General features: G+C 36.1%; 2 protein-coding genes across 2 annotated transcripts in view; one reads left to right on the top strand and one right to left on the bottom strand.

Moving 5' to 3' along the window:
• Positions 1-459: 459 nt before the first annotated feature.
• LOC125248124 (NACHT, LRR and PYD domains-containing protein 3-like) lies at positions 460-8,837 on the top strand. The gene is made up of 12 exons (XM_048159753.1): positions 460-553; positions 916-1,045; positions 2,511-2,621; positions 3,299-3,409; positions 3,831-3,902; positions 3,977-5,740; positions 5,983-6,153; positions 6,250-6,348; positions 6,495-6,668; positions 7,656-7,826; positions 7,900-8,073; positions 8,177-8,837. The coding sequence occupies exons 2-12, from the start codon at positions 1,008-1,010 to the stop codon at positions 8,391-8,393; spliced, it is 3,102 nt and encodes a 1,033-aa protein (XP_048015710.1). The 5' UTR covers positions 460-553; positions 916-1,007; the 3' UTR covers positions 8,394-8,837.
• A 367-nt stretch (positions 8,838-9,204) lies between these two features.
• The window catches only part of epha4l (eph receptor A4, like), a 48,351-nt gene continuing 38,575 nt past the window's right edge, over positions 9,205-18,980 (bottom strand). Inside the window, exons 8-17 of the mRNA XM_048159754.1 lie at positions 18,642-18,756; positions 18,415-18,467; positions 18,213-18,326; positions 17,945-18,130; positions 13,668-13,729; positions 12,731-12,940; positions 12,462-12,611; positions 12,069-12,262; positions 10,040-10,201; positions 9,205-9,938 (exon numbers count right to left, since the gene is read on the bottom strand). Coding sequence (XP_048015711.1) covers positions 9,824-9,938; positions 10,040-10,201; positions 12,069-12,262; positions 12,462-12,611; positions 12,731-12,940; positions 13,668-13,729; positions 17,945-18,130; positions 18,213-18,326; positions 18,415-18,467; positions 18,642-18,756 — 1,361 coding nt within the window. The 3' untranslated portion in view covers positions 9,205-9,823. The remainder of the gene's footprint in view (positions 9,939-10,039; positions 10,202-12,068; positions 12,263-12,461; positions 12,612-12,730; positions 12,941-13,667; positions 13,730-17,944; positions 18,131-18,212; positions 18,327-18,414; positions 18,468-18,641; positions 18,757-18,980) is intronic.

Here is an 18,980-nt window from a genome sequence, read left to right as displayed (position 1 = left end):
GTAGTACACATATATGGTTCTATAATATATTTACATTCTACTAAAATGCGTTCATTTTCAATGGGCATATATGCGGTTGAAACAGGTAGCCTAGTGCATCCCAAATTTTTCAACATCAACATTTGAATATAACATTATAGTCATTATAGCCTTTAGAAAAATGTTTTTTTGAGGAGGTGGGGCAGTGCACAATAGGCCCCTGTGGCGCAGCCTAAGCTTTTGTCCTTAATGGCATTTTTTTCCCACATTACTTTTACTTTTATACTTTAAGTATTTTTGAAACCAGTATTTTTACACTTTTACTTGAGTAAAAAGCTTGAGTTGATACTTCAACTTCTACAGAAGTCTATTTAAACCCTAGTATCTATACTCCTACCTGAGTAATGAATGTGACTACTTTTGATACCACTGCTCTATAGGCTGTTCCAACTTCCTTGATGCCATAACATAGCTGTATGTGGAAGAGCAGGTTTATCATGACACAACAAAAACATCATTCAGTTCGACGAATTCACGAGGACCGTCAGGTTGTATTCAGAAGATACTCTACTTGGTAAGTACCACTGCAGCATGTAATAGATCACGGCAACATGAATCATTTTGAGTTAGACCTAAAATACACCTGACAATGATTTGAAGAATGATCAAGTTATATTATTCGCAGAATCTCAAAAAATGTCAAGTTAATTATTAAAACAAAAACATGAATAATCTTTATGCTTTCTCTGGGAAGTTGAACACATTATATTGAAAGATCACAAAGTATATTTGTATACATATATTTAGGCAAATATTTTCAGGTAACTGACTTATGTTATACTTCAGACTCAACTGCATGAAACAACAACAAACAAGTAAAACCAGTTATTAAAAGACTGCTTATGTGCATAACAAATGTTTCTTTCACTTTTCCAGCATTCTATGTTGCAAAAATGTTAAGCATAAAAAGCCTTCTTTTCTCTTGATTATGCTATAAAAAACAAACGTGAGACATACGGACAAACAACATGTCTGATTCCTACACATCTTTCAGTGGATTGAATGGGTGAGAAAAACATATTTAGTCACTTCGTTTTTGTTCATGTATGAATTTGTATGTTCACAGAAATATGAATTTTAAGGATCAGTGTTCAAGTTTGGTTGAAAGAAGATTATTATGAGGAGAAATTGTACTGTTATCATTTGTCTAGATACTAGCTGTGATTAAATTCTAAATCATATATAACAATTTCATTTAATTCTAATTACACTGACACCTTGTTTTTATTGGATTGCTTTATACATAACAAAACATACCAGTACAAAATTAAATACACTGTACATAAAACAAAACAAACAAATGTAATTATAAATAATAATAATAATATTAATAATAAACAACAATGAAAAAACAAACAAACAAAGAGCTTTTTTTATTTGGTTCAAATATTTACTGACACTGTAATGGTGATTAAAAATGATATCATTTTAAGTTTTGTAATCACCATTACAGTGTCAGTAAATATTTGAACCAAATTAAAAAATCACGCAGACACTTTCTGTATACTTGTGTCCTAAATTATTGTACTGAAATGTAAGAAACATTAAGGGTTATTGACTCTACTTAACTTTATATCAATGGATTACTTAAAGGCAGAAAAGTGAAGTTTTCTTCAGTAAAATGTGCTTGCTGTTTGAGCTGTAATGTCACATGAAGCCTGATAACATTAACCTTAATGGTGCCATAGAATAAAAATGTTTATTTACCTTGGCACAGTTGAATAATAAGAGTTCTGTACATGGAAATGCCATACTGTGAGCCTCAAACACCATTGTTTCCTCCTTCATGTGTAAATCATTTGCATGAAAAAAAAAAAAAACACGGAAAAGGGGAGATATGCTGCATCACAAACAGTTTGTAAAGATCCATTTCGAGAGTTATATTTGCTGTGTGAACTTCTGTATTATTTATGCAATGTTTATTGGAGTCACGAGCTTGGGGGCAGGGAGGGAGCATTTTTCCTACCATCCCAAAATAGGCAGTTAAAACATGGTATAATAAAACATCTATGGGGTATTTTGAGCTGAAACTTAGATTTATATTACATCTTCTGAAATGGACATTCTATGGCACTTTTAAGTGAAAGTAAAAGTGAAGTATAGTAACCCATACTCAGAATTAGTCCTCTGCGTTTAACCCATCCAAGTTAGTGCACACACATTAGGAGAAGTGAGTAGTGAACACACACACACACACACACACACACACACACACACACACACACACACACACACACACACACACACACACACACACACACACACAGAGTAGTGGGCTGGCATTTTTGCTGTGGCGCACGTGGAGTGATTGGGGTTTAGGGGCCTTGCTCAAGGGCACCTCAGTCATTTCCTGAGACTCGGACTCGAAACCTTCAGGCCACCAGTCTTACTCTCTAACCATTAGGCCAAAACTGCCCCCAAATACTATATTTACATAATAAAGCATAACAATCTTGTGTTCCCTGCTGTAGTTTGATGGAGAGATCAGACTCTTCTGGCCCTAGTGTTTTGTCCATGAAGAGTGACCGATCCATGAAAATACCAATTCAACTGAAAAATGGATCAGCTCCAATGGAAAAAAGGTAAGGACAATTTATGCTAAAGATTTATTTATTTATTTACCTCATTTCAAGTTTTATAAATCACCATTTAATGAATATTTGAACCAAATAATGAAACATGCAGACATTTTCTCTTTACTCGTGTACTATAAAAATGTGCTATTTAGAAGTGCTGAAATGCAAGAAATATTAAGGGTTAATGGCCCTACTCAACTTTATATCAATGGAATACTTAAAATCAGAGAAGTGAAGTTTTCTTCAGTAAAATATGCTTGCTATTTGAGCTGTAATGACACTTGAAGCCTGATAACATTAACCTTAAATAAAAGTAAAAGTGAAGTATGGTAACCCATACTCAGAATTAGTCCTCTGCATTTAACCCATACAAGTTAGTGCACACACATTAGGAAAAGTGAGTAGTGAACACACACACACACACACACACACACTGCAAACCGTGGACACCCGGAGCAGTGGACAGCCATTTTTTCTGCAGCGCCTGTGAAGTGATTGGGGGTTAGGTGCCTTACTCAAAGGCACCTCAGTCCGGTCGGTATTGAGACTCGAACCCACAACCTTGAGGCCACCAGTCTTACTCTCTAACCATTAGGCCACAACTGCCCCCAAATGCTGTATTTATATAATATAGTTATGCTATATTTTCATAATGTAACATAATCTTGTGTTCCCTGCTGCAGTTTGATGGAGAGATCAGACTCTTCTGGCCCTAGTGTTTTGTCCATGAAGAGTGACCGATCAATGAAAATACCAATTCAACTGAAAAATGGATCAGCTCCAATAGAAACAAGGTAATGACAATTTATGCTAAAGATTTATTCTAAGCAGTGCTGTGGTAGAAGGTACATTCATAAGGAGGACAGAGTTTCACCCTCATGTCATAATAGCCAGCCATTTAACCACCACTTTTTAAGGTCCAGAAAGGTACTAAAGACATCGTTATAATAGTCAATATGACTGCAGTGAACAAATCACCTCCACTGACACTGAGGTAACAGTCTATGATAAGTACTTTACACTGACTTGACAGAATAAAACAAAAAACAAACAAAAAACTAAAACAAGAGAATGAGTAAGACAAGATAAGATAGTCTCCTATGAAAGCTGGTAATGCATGAAAGAGTTAGGATTGGCACCATTTCTAGTAAATTCAGTGAAGATAAAACACTAAAGATAAGTGACTGATATTAAACTTTTTATGTCTATATTAAGGGACTTACACAGAAAATCAAGTCAAGACGCTAAGAAGAATGACAGCCTTCCTGGAGGATGCATGGGATATCAGTAGGTTAAAAGACTCATTTATAGTGTCAGAACTTGTGCATAGTGGTTGCTACTAACCTATATATTTTCAACAGACATGATTCAGAAACACATCAAGTCAAGATTCAAAGATTAAAATCAAACATAAAAAAGAAGCATTGGTACATTTTTGAAGGATTTGCAAAGCAGGGAAACCTAACACTCCTGAATGAGATCTACACAGAGCTCTACATCACAGAGGGTGGGAATGGAGAGATCAGTAATGAACATGAAATTAAAAGGATTGAAAAATCATTGAAGGCTGCAGAAGGAGCAACAATACCAATCAAATGCAATGACATCTTTAGACCTTTACCTGGACAAGACAAACCCATCAGAACTGTGCTGACAAAGGGAGTCGCTGGCATTGGAAAAACAGTCTCTGTGCAGAAGTTCATCCTGGACTGGGCTGAAGGGAAAGAGAATCAGGACGTCCAGCTCATATTTCCACTTCCTTTCAGAGAGATCAATTTGATGAAGCACAAAACACTCAGTCTTTCAGATTTTCTTCATGTCTTTTTCCCTGAAACAAAAGAAATGGAAATATCTGGAGACAAATATAAAGTGTTGTTCATCTTTGATGGTCTGGACGAGTGTCGTCTGTCTCTGGATTTTCAGAGCGATGTGAGGTTGTGTGATGTAAGTGAATCAGCCTCAGTGGACGTGCTGCTGACGAACCTCATTGTGGGGAATCTGCTTCCCTCTGCTCTCATCTGGATCACCTCCAGACCAGCAGCAGCTGATCTCGTCCCCTCTGAGTGTGTCCATCGAGTGACAGAGGTACGAGGTTTCAATGAGCCACAGAAGGAGGAATACTTCAGGAAGAGAATCAGTGATCAGAGTCTGGCCAATACAATCATCTCACACCTGAAGTCATCAAGGAGCCTCTACATCATGTGCCACATCCCAGTGTTCTGCTGGATCTCAGCCGCTGTTCTAGAGAAGATGTTGAGCGAAGCAGAGAGTGGAGAGATTCCCAAGACTCTCACTCAAATGTACACACACTTCCTAATGGCACAGATTAGCATCAAAGATACAAAGTATGCTGAGGAGGAGGACAAAGATAAAGAGATGATTTTCAAACTAGGGAAAGTGGCATACGAGCAACTGAAAAGAGGCAATGTGATCTTCTATGAGGAAGACCTGAGAGAGTGTGGCATTGATGTGACAGAAGCATCAGTGTACTCAGGATTGTGCACTCAGATCTTCAGAGAGGAGTTAGGCTGGTATCAGGGGAAAGTCTTTTGCTTTGTTCATCTGAGCATTCAGGAACATCTAGCAGCTCTATATGTGCATCTCTCCTTCCACAACAGTGGCAAAAGTGTGCTTGAAGCATGTGAATCTGAAGCGCCTGTGACAATGTTGAGCTTACACAAATGTGCAGTTAAAAGATCTTTAGAAGTTATGAATGGACATCTCGACCTTTTCCTGCGCTTCCTCATGGGACTTTCACTGGAGTCAAATCACAACCTCCTAAAAGGACTTTTGGTGAAGAAGACAGGAAGTTCCCTGGAAAGAGAGAAAACTATTGAGTATCTCAAGCAAACGATAAAAACTATCCCTTGCTCAGAAATGACTCTTGTTTTGTTCCACTGTCTGAATGAACTCAATGATCATTCCCTCATTAATGAAATCCAAATCTACCTGACCTCTGAAAAAATAAACAGCGACAGCCTTTCCCCAGATCTTTGGTCAGCTCTGGTGTATATCTTAATGACATCTAATGAGAAGTTCAATGAGTTTGAACTTTGTAAATATGGAAGATCGGACACGGCTGTGTTCTGGTTGCTTCCTGTGATCAAGTTGTCGAAAAAGATCTGGTGAGAACATTTAGATTTTGCTTGCATGAATTCAATTATATGAAGTGAAATAAAAAAATATATATCAATGTTACCTTTATTATACATAGAATATTACTTCTATTTTTGTAAAACACTATTTTCAAAATGTTTTTTCATACCATTTATAATTGTATAACAACAGTATCTGCCATTATATACACAGTAAATAGCATCTACCTTAGTCTAAACAGCTGATGCTATTAATATATTTGTACTGGCAGGATGCATGACTGTAATATCACAGAGAAAGGCTGTGCAGTGCTTTCTGCTGTTCTTCCATCAATATCTAATCTCAGAGAGCTGGACTTGAGCCACAACAACCTGCAGGATTCTGGAGTGGAAATACTCTGTATTGGACTGAAAAGATCACACTACGACTTAAACAAATTAATGTACGAGTTTTCAGTGAACCAAAACACAAAAAATATGTCTATACAAGCCATCTTTACATTTGAAGGTTTTAATCAAACATATTAATCCAATGACAGGAGGAGTCTGGGTTCTCATGAGTGTGAGCCCAATCTTAATTTTGTTGTTCTTCCTACTGCTGGACTACAGGATACAAACTGTAGGCTGGAATCACTCAAGTAGGTTTACTCTCTAAGCTCCAGATATTGTACATTCATCCTAGGTTTACAAATGCATAGATAGTATTTACATACTTTAAATGATATCTTCTCATTAAAAATGATAATGAAGACTGAAATTAGACTATTTTCTCTTTTATCTGTAGTCTGAAGGAATGTGGAGTAACAGAAGCAGGCTGTGTTTTCCTGAGCTCAGCTTTCAGTTTAAATCCTTCTCATCTGAAGGTGCTGGACCTGAGCTGGAACAACATAGGAGACTCAGGAGTGAAACATCTCTGTGCTGCTCTGGAGAAATTTCAGTGTGCATTGGAAACACTAAAGTGAGTTACAACAAACGTAATAGTTACGTTTGTTGTACTTTTTTAGTAGTACATTTTGATAAACTTTCTCTGAATTATTTATTGATTTAAAAAGTGTTATGCAATATAAACAGTCAATGTAGTGAAGACTGCCTTAAAGCTACTGTTGCAACGCTCAATGGGAAAAGTAAGGTTGGACTTTATTTATCCATTGGAAATTCATTGGAAATTCATTAGAAGGCAAAAAAAGGGTTCAAAATAAAAATAAGGCCATGGTGATGTCAGTTTAAAGGGAAGTTGTTTAAGAGGTGGAGAAAGTTATTATGAGAGGAAATTCTTGGGAATGATTAGCCAGTAAAATGTATTTAAAAAGTAAATGGAGTGACTTTTGAATTCATGTTAACATTTAAATAACCCAAAAAATAAAATTTACTCACCATCATTAGGATGAAGATTTCTTTTTTCAGCAAAATCAAAAAGGAGATTTCATTAGGCAGCGTTTCATAAAATGACAGTTGGTGATTATTTTAAATGTCACGCTCAAAAAAGACCAAAATGTTTAATAAAAGCACCCCATATGACTGGTAGGCAATATTTCAAGTCTTCTAAAGCTGTTAGATAACTTTATCTAAAGAACAATGTGAAATTTAGGTCATTATTGATTCTTTACCCTCTTGCTGTCAAACATTCTCTGCAATCACATCAGTTAAAATGGCACCTTTGGATACACTTATGTACAATCAACGTTATTGACGCTATCAAAATGTGGTTGCAATTTCGGAATGTATTAAAAAGCAACAGCAGACTCAGTAAATACTGACTTAAACTTTCTGTTACGTTTAAAATTACATGTCAGTAAAATGTTATCAATGTGGTCTACTTTTGATACTACTGTTTTGAGGTTCATTTAAATATTATATTTAGATATTTTGGGTAAACTATTCATTTAAAGTAATATTTTGTACTATAATTTGTATAATTGATAACGTTTTGACTTTCTTGTTATAGACTTTCAACTTGCAAAATCAACGCGGAAGGTTTTGAATCTCTGTCTTCAGCTCTGAGGTCAAACACTCATCTGAGAGAGCTGGACCTGGGCAACAACAGGCCTGGAGATCAGGGAGTGGAGCTGCTGTCTGCAGTTCTTCGTGATCAAAACTGTAGACTGAAAACACTGAGGTTAATATATAGAAATCAGTGCATGGTTTTTGATAAAGTTGGAAAACGATGTTACAATGAATTTCTTTCTCAGGTTGGACAAATGTGGAGTCACAGAGAAAAGCTGCACTGCTCTGGCTTCAGCTCTCAGCTCACAGACCTCCAGTCTGACTGATCTGGATCTGAGTATTAATGATCTACAAGACTCAGGTGTGAAGAAGCTCTGTGTCGGACTGCAGAATCCTCACTGTAAACTAGAGAGGCTGAGGTAAAATATGTGAAACCTAATCAGATTTCCACAAATACTAAACCATTTATAGCATTATTGGGTAACTTTTCCACTGTCTGAAAATCCACTCTGCTCTCTTCAGGTTGTACAACTGTAATGTTACACATGAAGGTGTGGCGTCACTGACCAAAGCCCTGAAATCAAATCCATCCCACCTGAAAGAGCTTGATCTGCTTGAGAACGATCTGGAAGAGACAGACTTGAATGTGCTCTCCATGATACTGGACAAGTCGTCAAAAAAAACAGAAGAAAACAATGTTTATAATAACCCTTTAAAAAAAGAGTGGAATAACTCATAAAATGCATTCATACTAATATCATTGCAAAAGAGTAACATCATGAACTTAATGGAAAGGGTTATGTGGAGATATGTGGATGCTTGATAATGAACATGCATTTTGATTCAGGATACATAAAGAGTGCCAACTACAAACAATTTCTTTGAAATTTTATTTTATGAACTAGATACAAAAAGGTCATAAATAAAGCTCATAAGTTAGGTGCACCTAAAGGTGGAAATTCAGAAAATGTGAAATTAAGATTTCTCAACCTGTTATCAAACCGTTCTTAAATGTACTGCTGTTTTACAATGTTAAATTTACTGCAACATGAATATTATGCTCACTGTGAAAATTAAATACATTCGTTAACATATTTTTGTCATGTCATGGAAAAAAAAACAGGAAGAAAATGTTGGAACTCGGAAGCTGTACATGGAAACGACTGCTGGTATTATGTACATCATGAAGAAAAACAATTAAAAACTATCATATGTACATACAAAATCCTAGATTATGTACAGTGAAAAAAGTTTCAAAAAATAGATCTGTGACTATGAAATTCTTGCAATGATTTAATTCAGCAGTTTTGAACATTTTATCAAATTACACAGATTTAATAATTTGCGGTTGTAGATTCAATGGTACTCAAAAGCTAGAGACATGGAAGCAAATTAAATGAAACTGAAAAGAGGGGAAAAAACAACACTGAAGGATTGACAGAAAGAATCCAGGAAGAGCTGTCAGATTAAGTCATTTACTTTACTACTTAAAAATGCAAAGATTGGATACACGGAACATGAGTAACTCGAGACTAAATCTTATCTGGATCTATCTTCTTATTCCCTTTATTTTTTTTTTTCAACAAATAAAGCAATATAATTTTCCATTTAGCAATGTCTCTGAAAGCTCCATCTGGCCTTCATAAAACAAACACACAACGTCCAAAAGGTCTGCTAGATTAGTTTACAATGGCTCAAAATCTCCCGAGGCAAAAGATCCGTTTGAATATAACGTTCAAATCTGATCCACAGGGAACAATTCCTTCCTGCCGATGACGAGCGGCCATCCTGAAAAGATCCTGAGGAGAAAAGCGTCGTAGTCTGTTTGCACTTAGTTTAAATGGTTCTTTCCACTTACACAAGGAGGACACTTCCCGAACTTTCTCCTGTCAAAAAACACTGCCTCGCTGCCTGGATCAAGAGGGTCAGAAACATCTCATCCGGAGAGATGTATTAAGCAAAAGGCCGGTTTAAAAATCCTTAGACATCATGAAGACAATCAGGAAGAAAATTCCTCAAAAAGTGCAGTTTAGCTCATTCATTCTGATCTTCATACCATTAATTTTCCATTAAAGTGCAAAGAGTGATGTGAAATATTCCGTCCCTCTTGTAATTCATGCTAACGTGATGCAACATGATGCATCGTTTTTTTTTCCTCTTCGTCACAGATCAGACAGGGATCTTTTTGTCTTGTCTTTGTTGCAATCCAGACAATAAATCCTGCACGCTGCTCAGGATCTTCCTCTGATGTGCACTGCATGAGATTCCCATTTTGGCCAGATCCCTGTAAAAGAGCAGCACAGGGGATTTTTGGTAAGCTAAAGTCATCTTCAAGCTCATCAGGATGTGTGTGTAATTAGATGTGTAATGTGTTGTGGTGCTCACTCATGAGTCATGGGTATGACACTCTCTAAGCTGCAGTATCCTGCTGTGATGAAGTTTTCTCTGTATTGCTCCAGTCCAATGATTTTCAGCCATTCGTCCACAGAACCTAAAGAGGGGGCGGAGCCTTCAGAGGGGGCATGGTGAAGCATGGATGGGTGGGGCCTGAGGGCAACAACATTAAATAATATAATTTATTGCAGAGAACATGAACTTGCCACAATGTATGTGTTTATATATGTGCCGTTATGTGTGTTTGAATGAGTTTGCATGTTTTGCTACTCTCAAAGAGATTACATTTCTAAAAATGCCTATTAGAAGAACAGCAAAACTTGAATGAATTTTATAAAGGAACTCAATAAAATCATAATTTTTACACGCAAATGCCAAAAAGCATATTTTAGAGTTAAGCCATAAACATACACTACTGTTCAGAAGTTTAGGGTCAGTAAGAGTCTTTTATGCTCATTTATTTGATTAAAAAAATGTGTAATATTATTACAAATTTAAAATAATTCTATATAATTCTAATAATTTCTATTTGAATATATGTTAAAATGTAATTTATTCCTGTGATCAAAGCTGAATTTTCAGCATCATTACTCCAGTCTTTAGTATCACATGATCCTTCAGAAATCATTCTAATATGCTGAATTGCTGCTCATTTCTGATTATTATTAATGTTGAAAACAGTTGTGCTGCTTCATAATTTTTGTGCAAAATGATACATCTTTTTCAGGATTCTTTGATGAACAAAGTTTTAAAAAAAACAGCATTTATTTGAACTAAAATGTCTTTACTGTCACCTTTGATCAATTTAATGCATTTTTCTGAATATAAGTTTTAATTTACAAATATTTGTATGCTATGGAAGTATTGCTAAAATGTGGTCCCATTGTACATACTGCTAACCAGGTTCTCTTTAAATTGTTGCTTTTGATAGGATTTAACTATAAGTTAAATAAAATGCATTTTCTGAATCATTTTAGAAGGCAATGGCACATGAAATTGAGCATTTTTGCAAAATGAGAATTTTGCAGTCCTTGGGTTAGTATATAGCAATTATAAGTAGCTTCCTGTTGGGATCAAATTTATGTCCCCAGAATATATAAACCTAATAAATGTTCATTAGGGAATTTTTCTTAAGTATCTATAAATGCCAAACACATATTTTAAGATTTGTACCAAAATATACACAAAATAGCAAAACCTCGAAACACCAGGGGTCCCCTTGCTCTTGATTTAATGCCTAGGGCTGTACGATTAATATAATTTTACTTTCGTTTGTGATTTTGGCTTCCAAACGATTATGAAAACACAATGGTGCATTCTGTTCCTTTCCTTTAAAGCAGTACGCTGTCACCCTTCCTACATAACAGTCAAATCATTTTCCGTTGTAATATACATTCTCCTGCCCGACTTGCTCAATACTTCAAAAAAAAAAAAAAAAAAAGTATTGAACTGTGAAGTCGGGTTTCTGTGTGCTTTCACTTAAACACATTCAGTTTTTAGTGAACATAAACAGTTGGGAAGGTAATCGAATGCTTGTCAGTATATTAGATCTGTGCATTCGGTCTTAAAGTGACAGCAGCCTAATAAACCTGCTGCTGTCTATCATTTAATGCTAATCAAACAAAAGAAAATGTGAGTCATTCACTGCTCTTAACTGAATAACTTTAGTAAATTGAAATGAATCAATGTATATTTAATTCATACAGTGAAGACTAAAGTTTTATTTTAACATTTGATTATTCAATTTCTGAATAGTAGGCTATTATTAAATTGTTTATTTCGTTTGTCTCTTTTTTCTATTGTTTTTGTCCCTGTTGTTTGTAATTTTCGTTTTTATTGTATTATTACTTCAACTCACTGTTGTTTGTTGACAGTGAAACTGCTATGAAAGAGCAGTTTAAGGGGTTGGGGGTCATTTTGCGTTTTTTTTTATGAACGCACTGACAGGGGCCCCTTAAAAGTTTTGCTTAGGGCTCCCAGAAGTCTAGGACCGGCACTGTCTGTAAGTGTTGATGTGCACCTGCTGGTATCTCCTGCAGTCCTCTTGAGCGTGGCAGGATTGCGTATGAGTTTGTCCAGCATGTTGACTATCTGGCTGAATTTGGGTCTGTCTGCGCGTTCCCTCATCCAGCACTCCAGCATGAGCTGATGCAGAGCCAGCGGACACTCCATGGGCGGCGGCAACCGGTAGCCTTCCTCTATTGCCTTTATCACCTAGGAAACAGGGGAGAGGAAATGAGTGGCTGATCTTGCTGAACTACTGCATTCAGTTGGTTTGTATAACTTGGCATGGCACACAATAGCACGATAAAGCCAAGTATTAATACTTTGCAAAGTGTACCATGGGAACGCCAGCGCTGAAGGCATGACAAGCTCTCATAATTAATTAGATTTGTGGTGCAGTGCCACTTACATCTTGGTTGCTCATGTCCCAATATGGCCGTTCACCATATGACATCACTTCCCACATGACGATGCCGTAACTCCACACATCACTGGCTGAGGTGAACTTCCTGTATGTGATGGCTTCAGGAGCTGTCCATCGGATGGGAATCTTCCCTCCCTGTGATTGACAGGTTCATGTTATTGGCAATACTAAAATGTAATTGTGAACAGAATTGAGGCCCGTTTACACCGGGAACAATAACGATAACGATATTAGCTTAACGTAAACACTCTTACCCTGGTAGTATACGTTCCTTCTGGTTCATCTTCAAGCACTCTGGACATCCCAAAATCGGAGACTTTGCACACCAGGTTGCTGTTAACTAGGATGTTCCGTGCTGCGAGGTCCCTGTGAACGTAACTCATGTCGGATAGATATTTCATACCAGACGCGATTCCTCTCAGGATGCCCACCAGCTGAATAACGGTGAAGCGGCCATCATTCTTCTGAAAGAGGAAGGAACATATCAGATCTGAACAGTGACACCCTGACTAGTTTCTAGTCCTAAATTGTTTTTATGGGTCATTTAGGAATGGGGAGAAACTCAAGTTAAGGATTACACTGTGTCATTTACCAAGCACAAAATGTTCTGCATCAATTTTTTTCACACTGAAAGGTAAATGGTCTGGCAAGTGACAAAATCACAACTAAATCAGTTGCTTGTTGGGAAGTTTGACTAGTTAGCATAGGTCAGTTAAGCACCTGCTGGTAGCTGCCATAACACTGCAGCCACTTCAGAAGAAGTGGAATTTTAGCGTCTTCTAATATATATATTAGAATATGTGTGTGTGTGTGTGTGTGTGTGTGTGTCTACCTAACGTACCTATTGTATCTATCATATCTATCTATCTACAGATAGGATAGATATAATATATACGATGGGTGGATGGATGGATACAATATACAATATAGAATATAAGATAGATAGATAGACAGAATGAGAGAACGATAGACAGATAGACAGTTAGACAGACAGACAGAACGATAGATAGAACGACAGAACAATAGATAGAACGATAGATAGAACGATAGATAGAACGATAGATAGATAGATAGATAGATAGATAGATAGATAGATAGATAGATAGATAGATAGATAGATAGATAACCAGTGGATATTTAAAATATATATTTATTAAACAAATCTGTATAGACGCACAAACACAATCTTACTCTGAGAAACATGTCCAGTGAGCCATTCTCCATATACTCTGTGATAATCATAACTGGTTTGCCTGCAATGAAAGAGAGAGACAAAAAGAAAACAACTGAACTTCACAAATTATAATAAATTCAAGTTTCTGTAAAAAACAAAATACAACAAATTTAGCATGAACAATGGCGGAGTTTTGAAATATATCATGTTTATGCCTTCTTAGGATGAATAATTTTGTTGTATTCCTCATTTGTAAGTTGCTTTGAATAAAGGCGTTTGCTAATTGAATTCATGTAAATCTGTTCATCTGTATCACTTTCCCACTGACAGTATTTGAATGCCAGAGATGCATTGGGTGTATGCAACACCATTTCTTGAAACTTCTCATTACATCGCATAAAACTAACCAACCAGATGTAAACACTGGGCACAGAACATGAATATCAGTTATTCAAACAGAATCACACACACACACACACACACACACACACACACACACACACACACACACACACACACACACACACACACACACACACACACACACACACTCACTCACAGGATGGTTGATTGACACACAGCCAATGCTCCTTTCCTATAGAGGAAGTGCGGTAAATAAAGCTCGACCAGACACATTGTCGGCCATCTTTGTTGGGCTGGCCTTTTTGATGACCTTGAGGCGAGTTTGACTGACAGCTCCTCTAGAGGGCCCAAGGAGCAGGTGACCTCTGACCCCTCCCACTCACTGTCTGAGTTTCCCAGCCCCGCCCCTTTCCACCCACCCTATTAGAATGCTAATAAAGTGTTTACTGACTTTGTCAAGTTTCGCGTGTATGGTTGTGCCAACATTTATGTGTACATTTGACAATGAACTCTGCAAGACATGGGTTAGAATCTCCATCAAAACATAAATATTTTACTCATAATTTCAAAAAACAAAAACACTGAAAATACTGATAACTTGCATATTAAACAAGAGTTCCAGAAGTCAAATAATCTCAAAGAAATGATGTTGAATCATTGATGAGAGATACCGAGAGGCCCAGAGATCCCGCACTGCCTTATTTACATATTTAGATTCGCTTCATACTCATTTACATTATGCAAATGAAGTATTCAACTCTATAAGCTCTGCTGTAACAAAAAGCAGGAGACTTTATAGCAAGACGGCTTTATAGATTCATGGAGACATTTATGAGGTAAAATTAAATTAAACATTGACAGTGCTGGCTGGTATCCACTGATAGAAATGTTTTCCACCAATTTAATTTACTAAGGAATTATAAATCAATGGTTTTGATGTCACCTGCTGCTCAAGACATGAAGTTTCTTTCAGCATGTACAGCCAAGTGTGGGAAATAAACACATACATCATTTCAATAACATAGACAAATACAAACAGGAACTGTTATATAAAACTACAAAAAATAAAAATAACTTATAATTATATACACAATTAAGTGTGTGTGTGTGTGTGTGTGTGTGTGTGTGTGTGGTGTATAGTTATTATAATCAACATATACATATGCAAATATATTCTAAAATATTTTTTTACATTTCTTTAAAAATTAATCCATTAAAAATAATAATACAATTTTACAATTTACATTTTTAAAAATATTTTAATATGTAAAACATTTAAATATATATATTTTTACATGTTTTAATTTACACTATATATATATATATATATATATATATATATATATATATATATATATATATATATATATATATATATATATTACTGCTGTCAAACAATTAATCAATCAATCACAATCAACAATTAATCGCATCCAAAATAAAAGTTTGTTTACATAATATATGTGTGTACTGTGTATATTTATTATGTATATATAAATACACACATGTATTTATTTAAGAAATATTTACATGTATACACATATATTTATATATTTATATTATATATAAATATATATTTTATATATAAATATTATTTTTTTAAAATAATTTTTATAAAATAATTTTGTTAAGTACACAGTACACACACATATTTTGTAAACACAAACTTTTATTTTGGATGTGATTAATCGTTCGAAGGCACTAATTTAAATATATATATAAAATGAAAAAAATAAAAGTAGAAGGAAAGGCCAGATGAATAAGAAGCTAAATGTATAGTGTGAAGTCTAACTTTCTCTCTTTCACACACACAGTGTGGGTTAGAGATATAGGGTGACACTCTAACCCCCAAACACATTTAGGTCTGACGACGTGATTAATGAGTCTGCTGTGCTTTTTAGCTCACATTAGCCCTTCAGAGCGGCCCACTCCATCTGGAGACCACAAGGGTGTGTGTGTGTGCATCACACAGCAGTTTTTGTCAGGACACGCTCAGCAAGCAAACACACTGATAAGCTGGACATGCATACATAAACACACACAACCATTAGCACATCAAAAGGAAAACGACATCACCAGCCTGTTTCTTTAGGGGGTTTAAGCCTACTTAATACCCAGACTTTTGACCATGTAGTGTTCCAGATAGGGTTGCACCAGCCATTCGTAGGTTCTTAAATTAAAGCGTAAAGTCCAAACTAGAGGCTTAGTAACTACTAGCTAGTTTTTAACTAACTCTGTACTTTATTTGGTTGCACCATTTGTTTGGTTGCAGAAAGTAGCTAGAAGGTCTTAAGGTCGTAATGTAGTAGCTTAATATGATGTTTACTCTCAATTATCAAAATATCCTGTAAGTTTCAGAACTCAAGACTCAGGGCTCTACGATAAGATTTTTCTAAAATTTTTCTAAAAATTTAGGAGCACGTTCTTTTCAATAAGAGACATTAACTTTCCCATTACAGGGCGATATTTGGCCCCTTAAATTAATTTGCTGGGGCATTTGTACCATTATAAGAGCATTTTTCTAATCTTATTACTTGTATGCATCATATTTAATAAATTTCTTAAATTAAAATAGAAAATTTGTTTTTAAATGTTAAACAATAAATTCAGTTACAACAATAAGACCCAATCAGACTGTTACCAATCAAAAAATGTAAAACAAATCCATCTTTGCACTGCAGAAGTGGCACAGAAGCTCCATCTGAAGTGGTATTACTTAGACATTTACATAGACTGCTTAATGCTCATTGTTAAATAGCATTGTATGTATGTTTTTAAATATATTTTTTTGAATTTAGAAATATGTAATAAAAAATTAATCTTTAAAAGTTTCATATTTTAATTAAAAAACAGTCTATGTAAAGTGTAAATATGAAAATAAATGTACTTTTTTTGTACTTTTTTGTACGTTTTATTCCGATTGTAGATCTATTCATCGATCGAGTCACTCGCACCAGTGCGCCTAAATATTTTTTCACAGTCGCACGCAGTTATTTTCAGGAGCAAATGCGAGTGATATGGGTGCACTTTAGAGCCCTGACACTTCTTTGTTAGTCCAAACAGCTTTTATTAAAGGGTTAGTTCACCCAAAAATGAAATTTCTGTCATTAAATACTCACCCTCGTGTCGTCCCTAACCCTTAAGACCTTCGTTCATCTTCAGAAATAAACTGAGATATGTTTGATGAAATCCAAGGGTACACATAGGTAGCAATGTCATTGCACCTTTTAAGGTCCAGAAAGGTACTAAAAACATCATTAAAATAGTCGACGTGACTGCAGTGTTATGAAGCGATGACAATACTTTTTGTGTGCAAAAACAAAACAAAAATAACGGCTAATAATGAGTAATTAATGACAGAAATTTCATTTTTGGGTGAACTAACCCTTTAAAACCAAGCTGCCCAAATGACTCATTTAAGATTTTGTCTCAGTATGACATCATAGTGCGTCAAAAGATTCTGCAGTGCCTACTTCTACATCATATCCTCCCCAGCCCCGCCCACCGATTTGAGCAGTAGTGGGTGAACTAATCCATAACGGTCATGACAGTATCTGTGATGGTAATCCATAAGACCCCAGTGGATGAATCTATATCTTCTGCAGCAAACAATAGGTGTGAGGACATCACCAATATTTTTAACTTTTTTAACTATAAAAATCATTGCTTCTGATCTACAGTCATATGAAAAAAACGCACACGATCGCTGGTTTTTAAGCGGCAACTGAGCAGCACCCATTCACTTGCATTATATGGACTTGCAGAGATTGAAAATTTTTCGTTTGTATTTATCTGAAGAAAGAAAGTCATACACATCGGGGATGGCATGAGGGTGAGTAAATGATGAGAGAATTTTTCACTTCTGGCTAAACTATCCCTTTAAGGCAAGTCAAACCTCAAATAAAAGCCCTTGATGTCAACTTTGACTTACATTTGGTGACCACCCCCTCCAGGTGAATGATATTGGGATGTTCAAACTGGCCAATGACACTGGCCTCACTCAGGAAGTCCAGCCTCTGTTGCTCGGTAAACCCCGCCTTCAGCGTCTTGATGGCCACACAGATCTCCCGCTTTCCAGGAAGTTTCAGACGACCACTGCACACCTCGCCAAACTCACCTACAGAGACAGGAAGTGACGTTTACAAGCATCTCTCATCAATAAATAACATGCTAAAGATATAAAAGGTTTGTTAACGTACCGATGCCGATCACCTTCTCGATCTTGATACAGGAGGTGTTGATTTCCTTAGCGAACTCCCTGATGGCCTGGTTGGGGTCTTCGTAGGTGAAAGGGTCCACATATATTCTCACCCCTGCTGGCACATTAACAGAAGAAGGCTTGAGAATGGAAAATTTTAATTTTTTGCTCCAGCTGTGGACTGATGAAAGGGGTTTGCTTACCTGGCTGCAGGTTTTTCTCCTCAGCCTGTTTAGTTTTGCTGTATTTGCTCCTCCTGAGATTAAAATATTCAAAATGATTCAGTATTAGTAATTATTTAGTAAGTTTAGTAACTTTTTTTATCTAACATTCACTCATTCATTTCAGTTAATTTTTAATAGTTGTAGTTTTAGTTAACAAAATCAACACTGGTCTATTGTTTTTGAAGAAATACCAGATGTTCTGTCACCTTTTGGTGATGATGAAGGTAATGATGAGGATGAGGAGGAGAACAACTACACATCCGGCAACCAGCAGCAGCAACACGGCAGAGCTCATGACTCCTCCTACAACAGGAGCTGCGACTGAGAGAGACACAAACACTGTAATCATATACACTCTTTAAAAAACGTGACAGGAGGAACCAAAAAAAAATAAATAAAAAATTGTTCTCAGCCATGACGCTTTAAGCTTGACGTAGACTAGTTGCTGATCATGGCCTATAGAGGGCGCAACAGGATAAGATAAATGCACTTCTACACTCAGTTTCCAACAGTTAAAATGACAAATAAATGCATACTCCGACAGC

The sequence above is a fragment of the Megalobrama amblycephala genome, linkage group LG16 (genome assembly GCF_018812025.1).
Source record: "Megalobrama amblycephala isolate DHTTF-2021 linkage group LG16, ASM1881202v1, whole genome shotgun sequence".
NCBI classification, from domain to species: Eukaryota; Metazoa; Chordata; class Actinopteri; order Cypriniformes; family Xenocyprididae; genus Megalobrama; species Megalobrama amblycephala.
The sequence above is the reverse complement of the archived record's forward strand: the minus strand, read 5'-3'. Positions and strand labels throughout refer to the sequence as shown.

What these genes read in the sequence shown, in the direction of transcription:
- LOC125248124 (XM_048159753.1), top strand. Translation starts at nt 1,008, where the DNA reads ATGTCTGATTCCTACACATCTTTCAGTGGATTGAATGG. An exon ending in TCAGCTCCAATGGAAAAAAG is followed by an intron (nt 2,622 to 3,298) that starts GTAAGGACAATT and finishes TCCCTGCTGCAG; the next exon opens with TTTGATGGAGAGATCAGACT. An exon ending in AAGTTGTCGAAAAAGATCTG is followed by an intron (nt 5,741 to 5,982) that starts GTGAGAACATTT and finishes TTGTACTGGCAG; the next exon opens with GATGCATGACTGTAATATCA.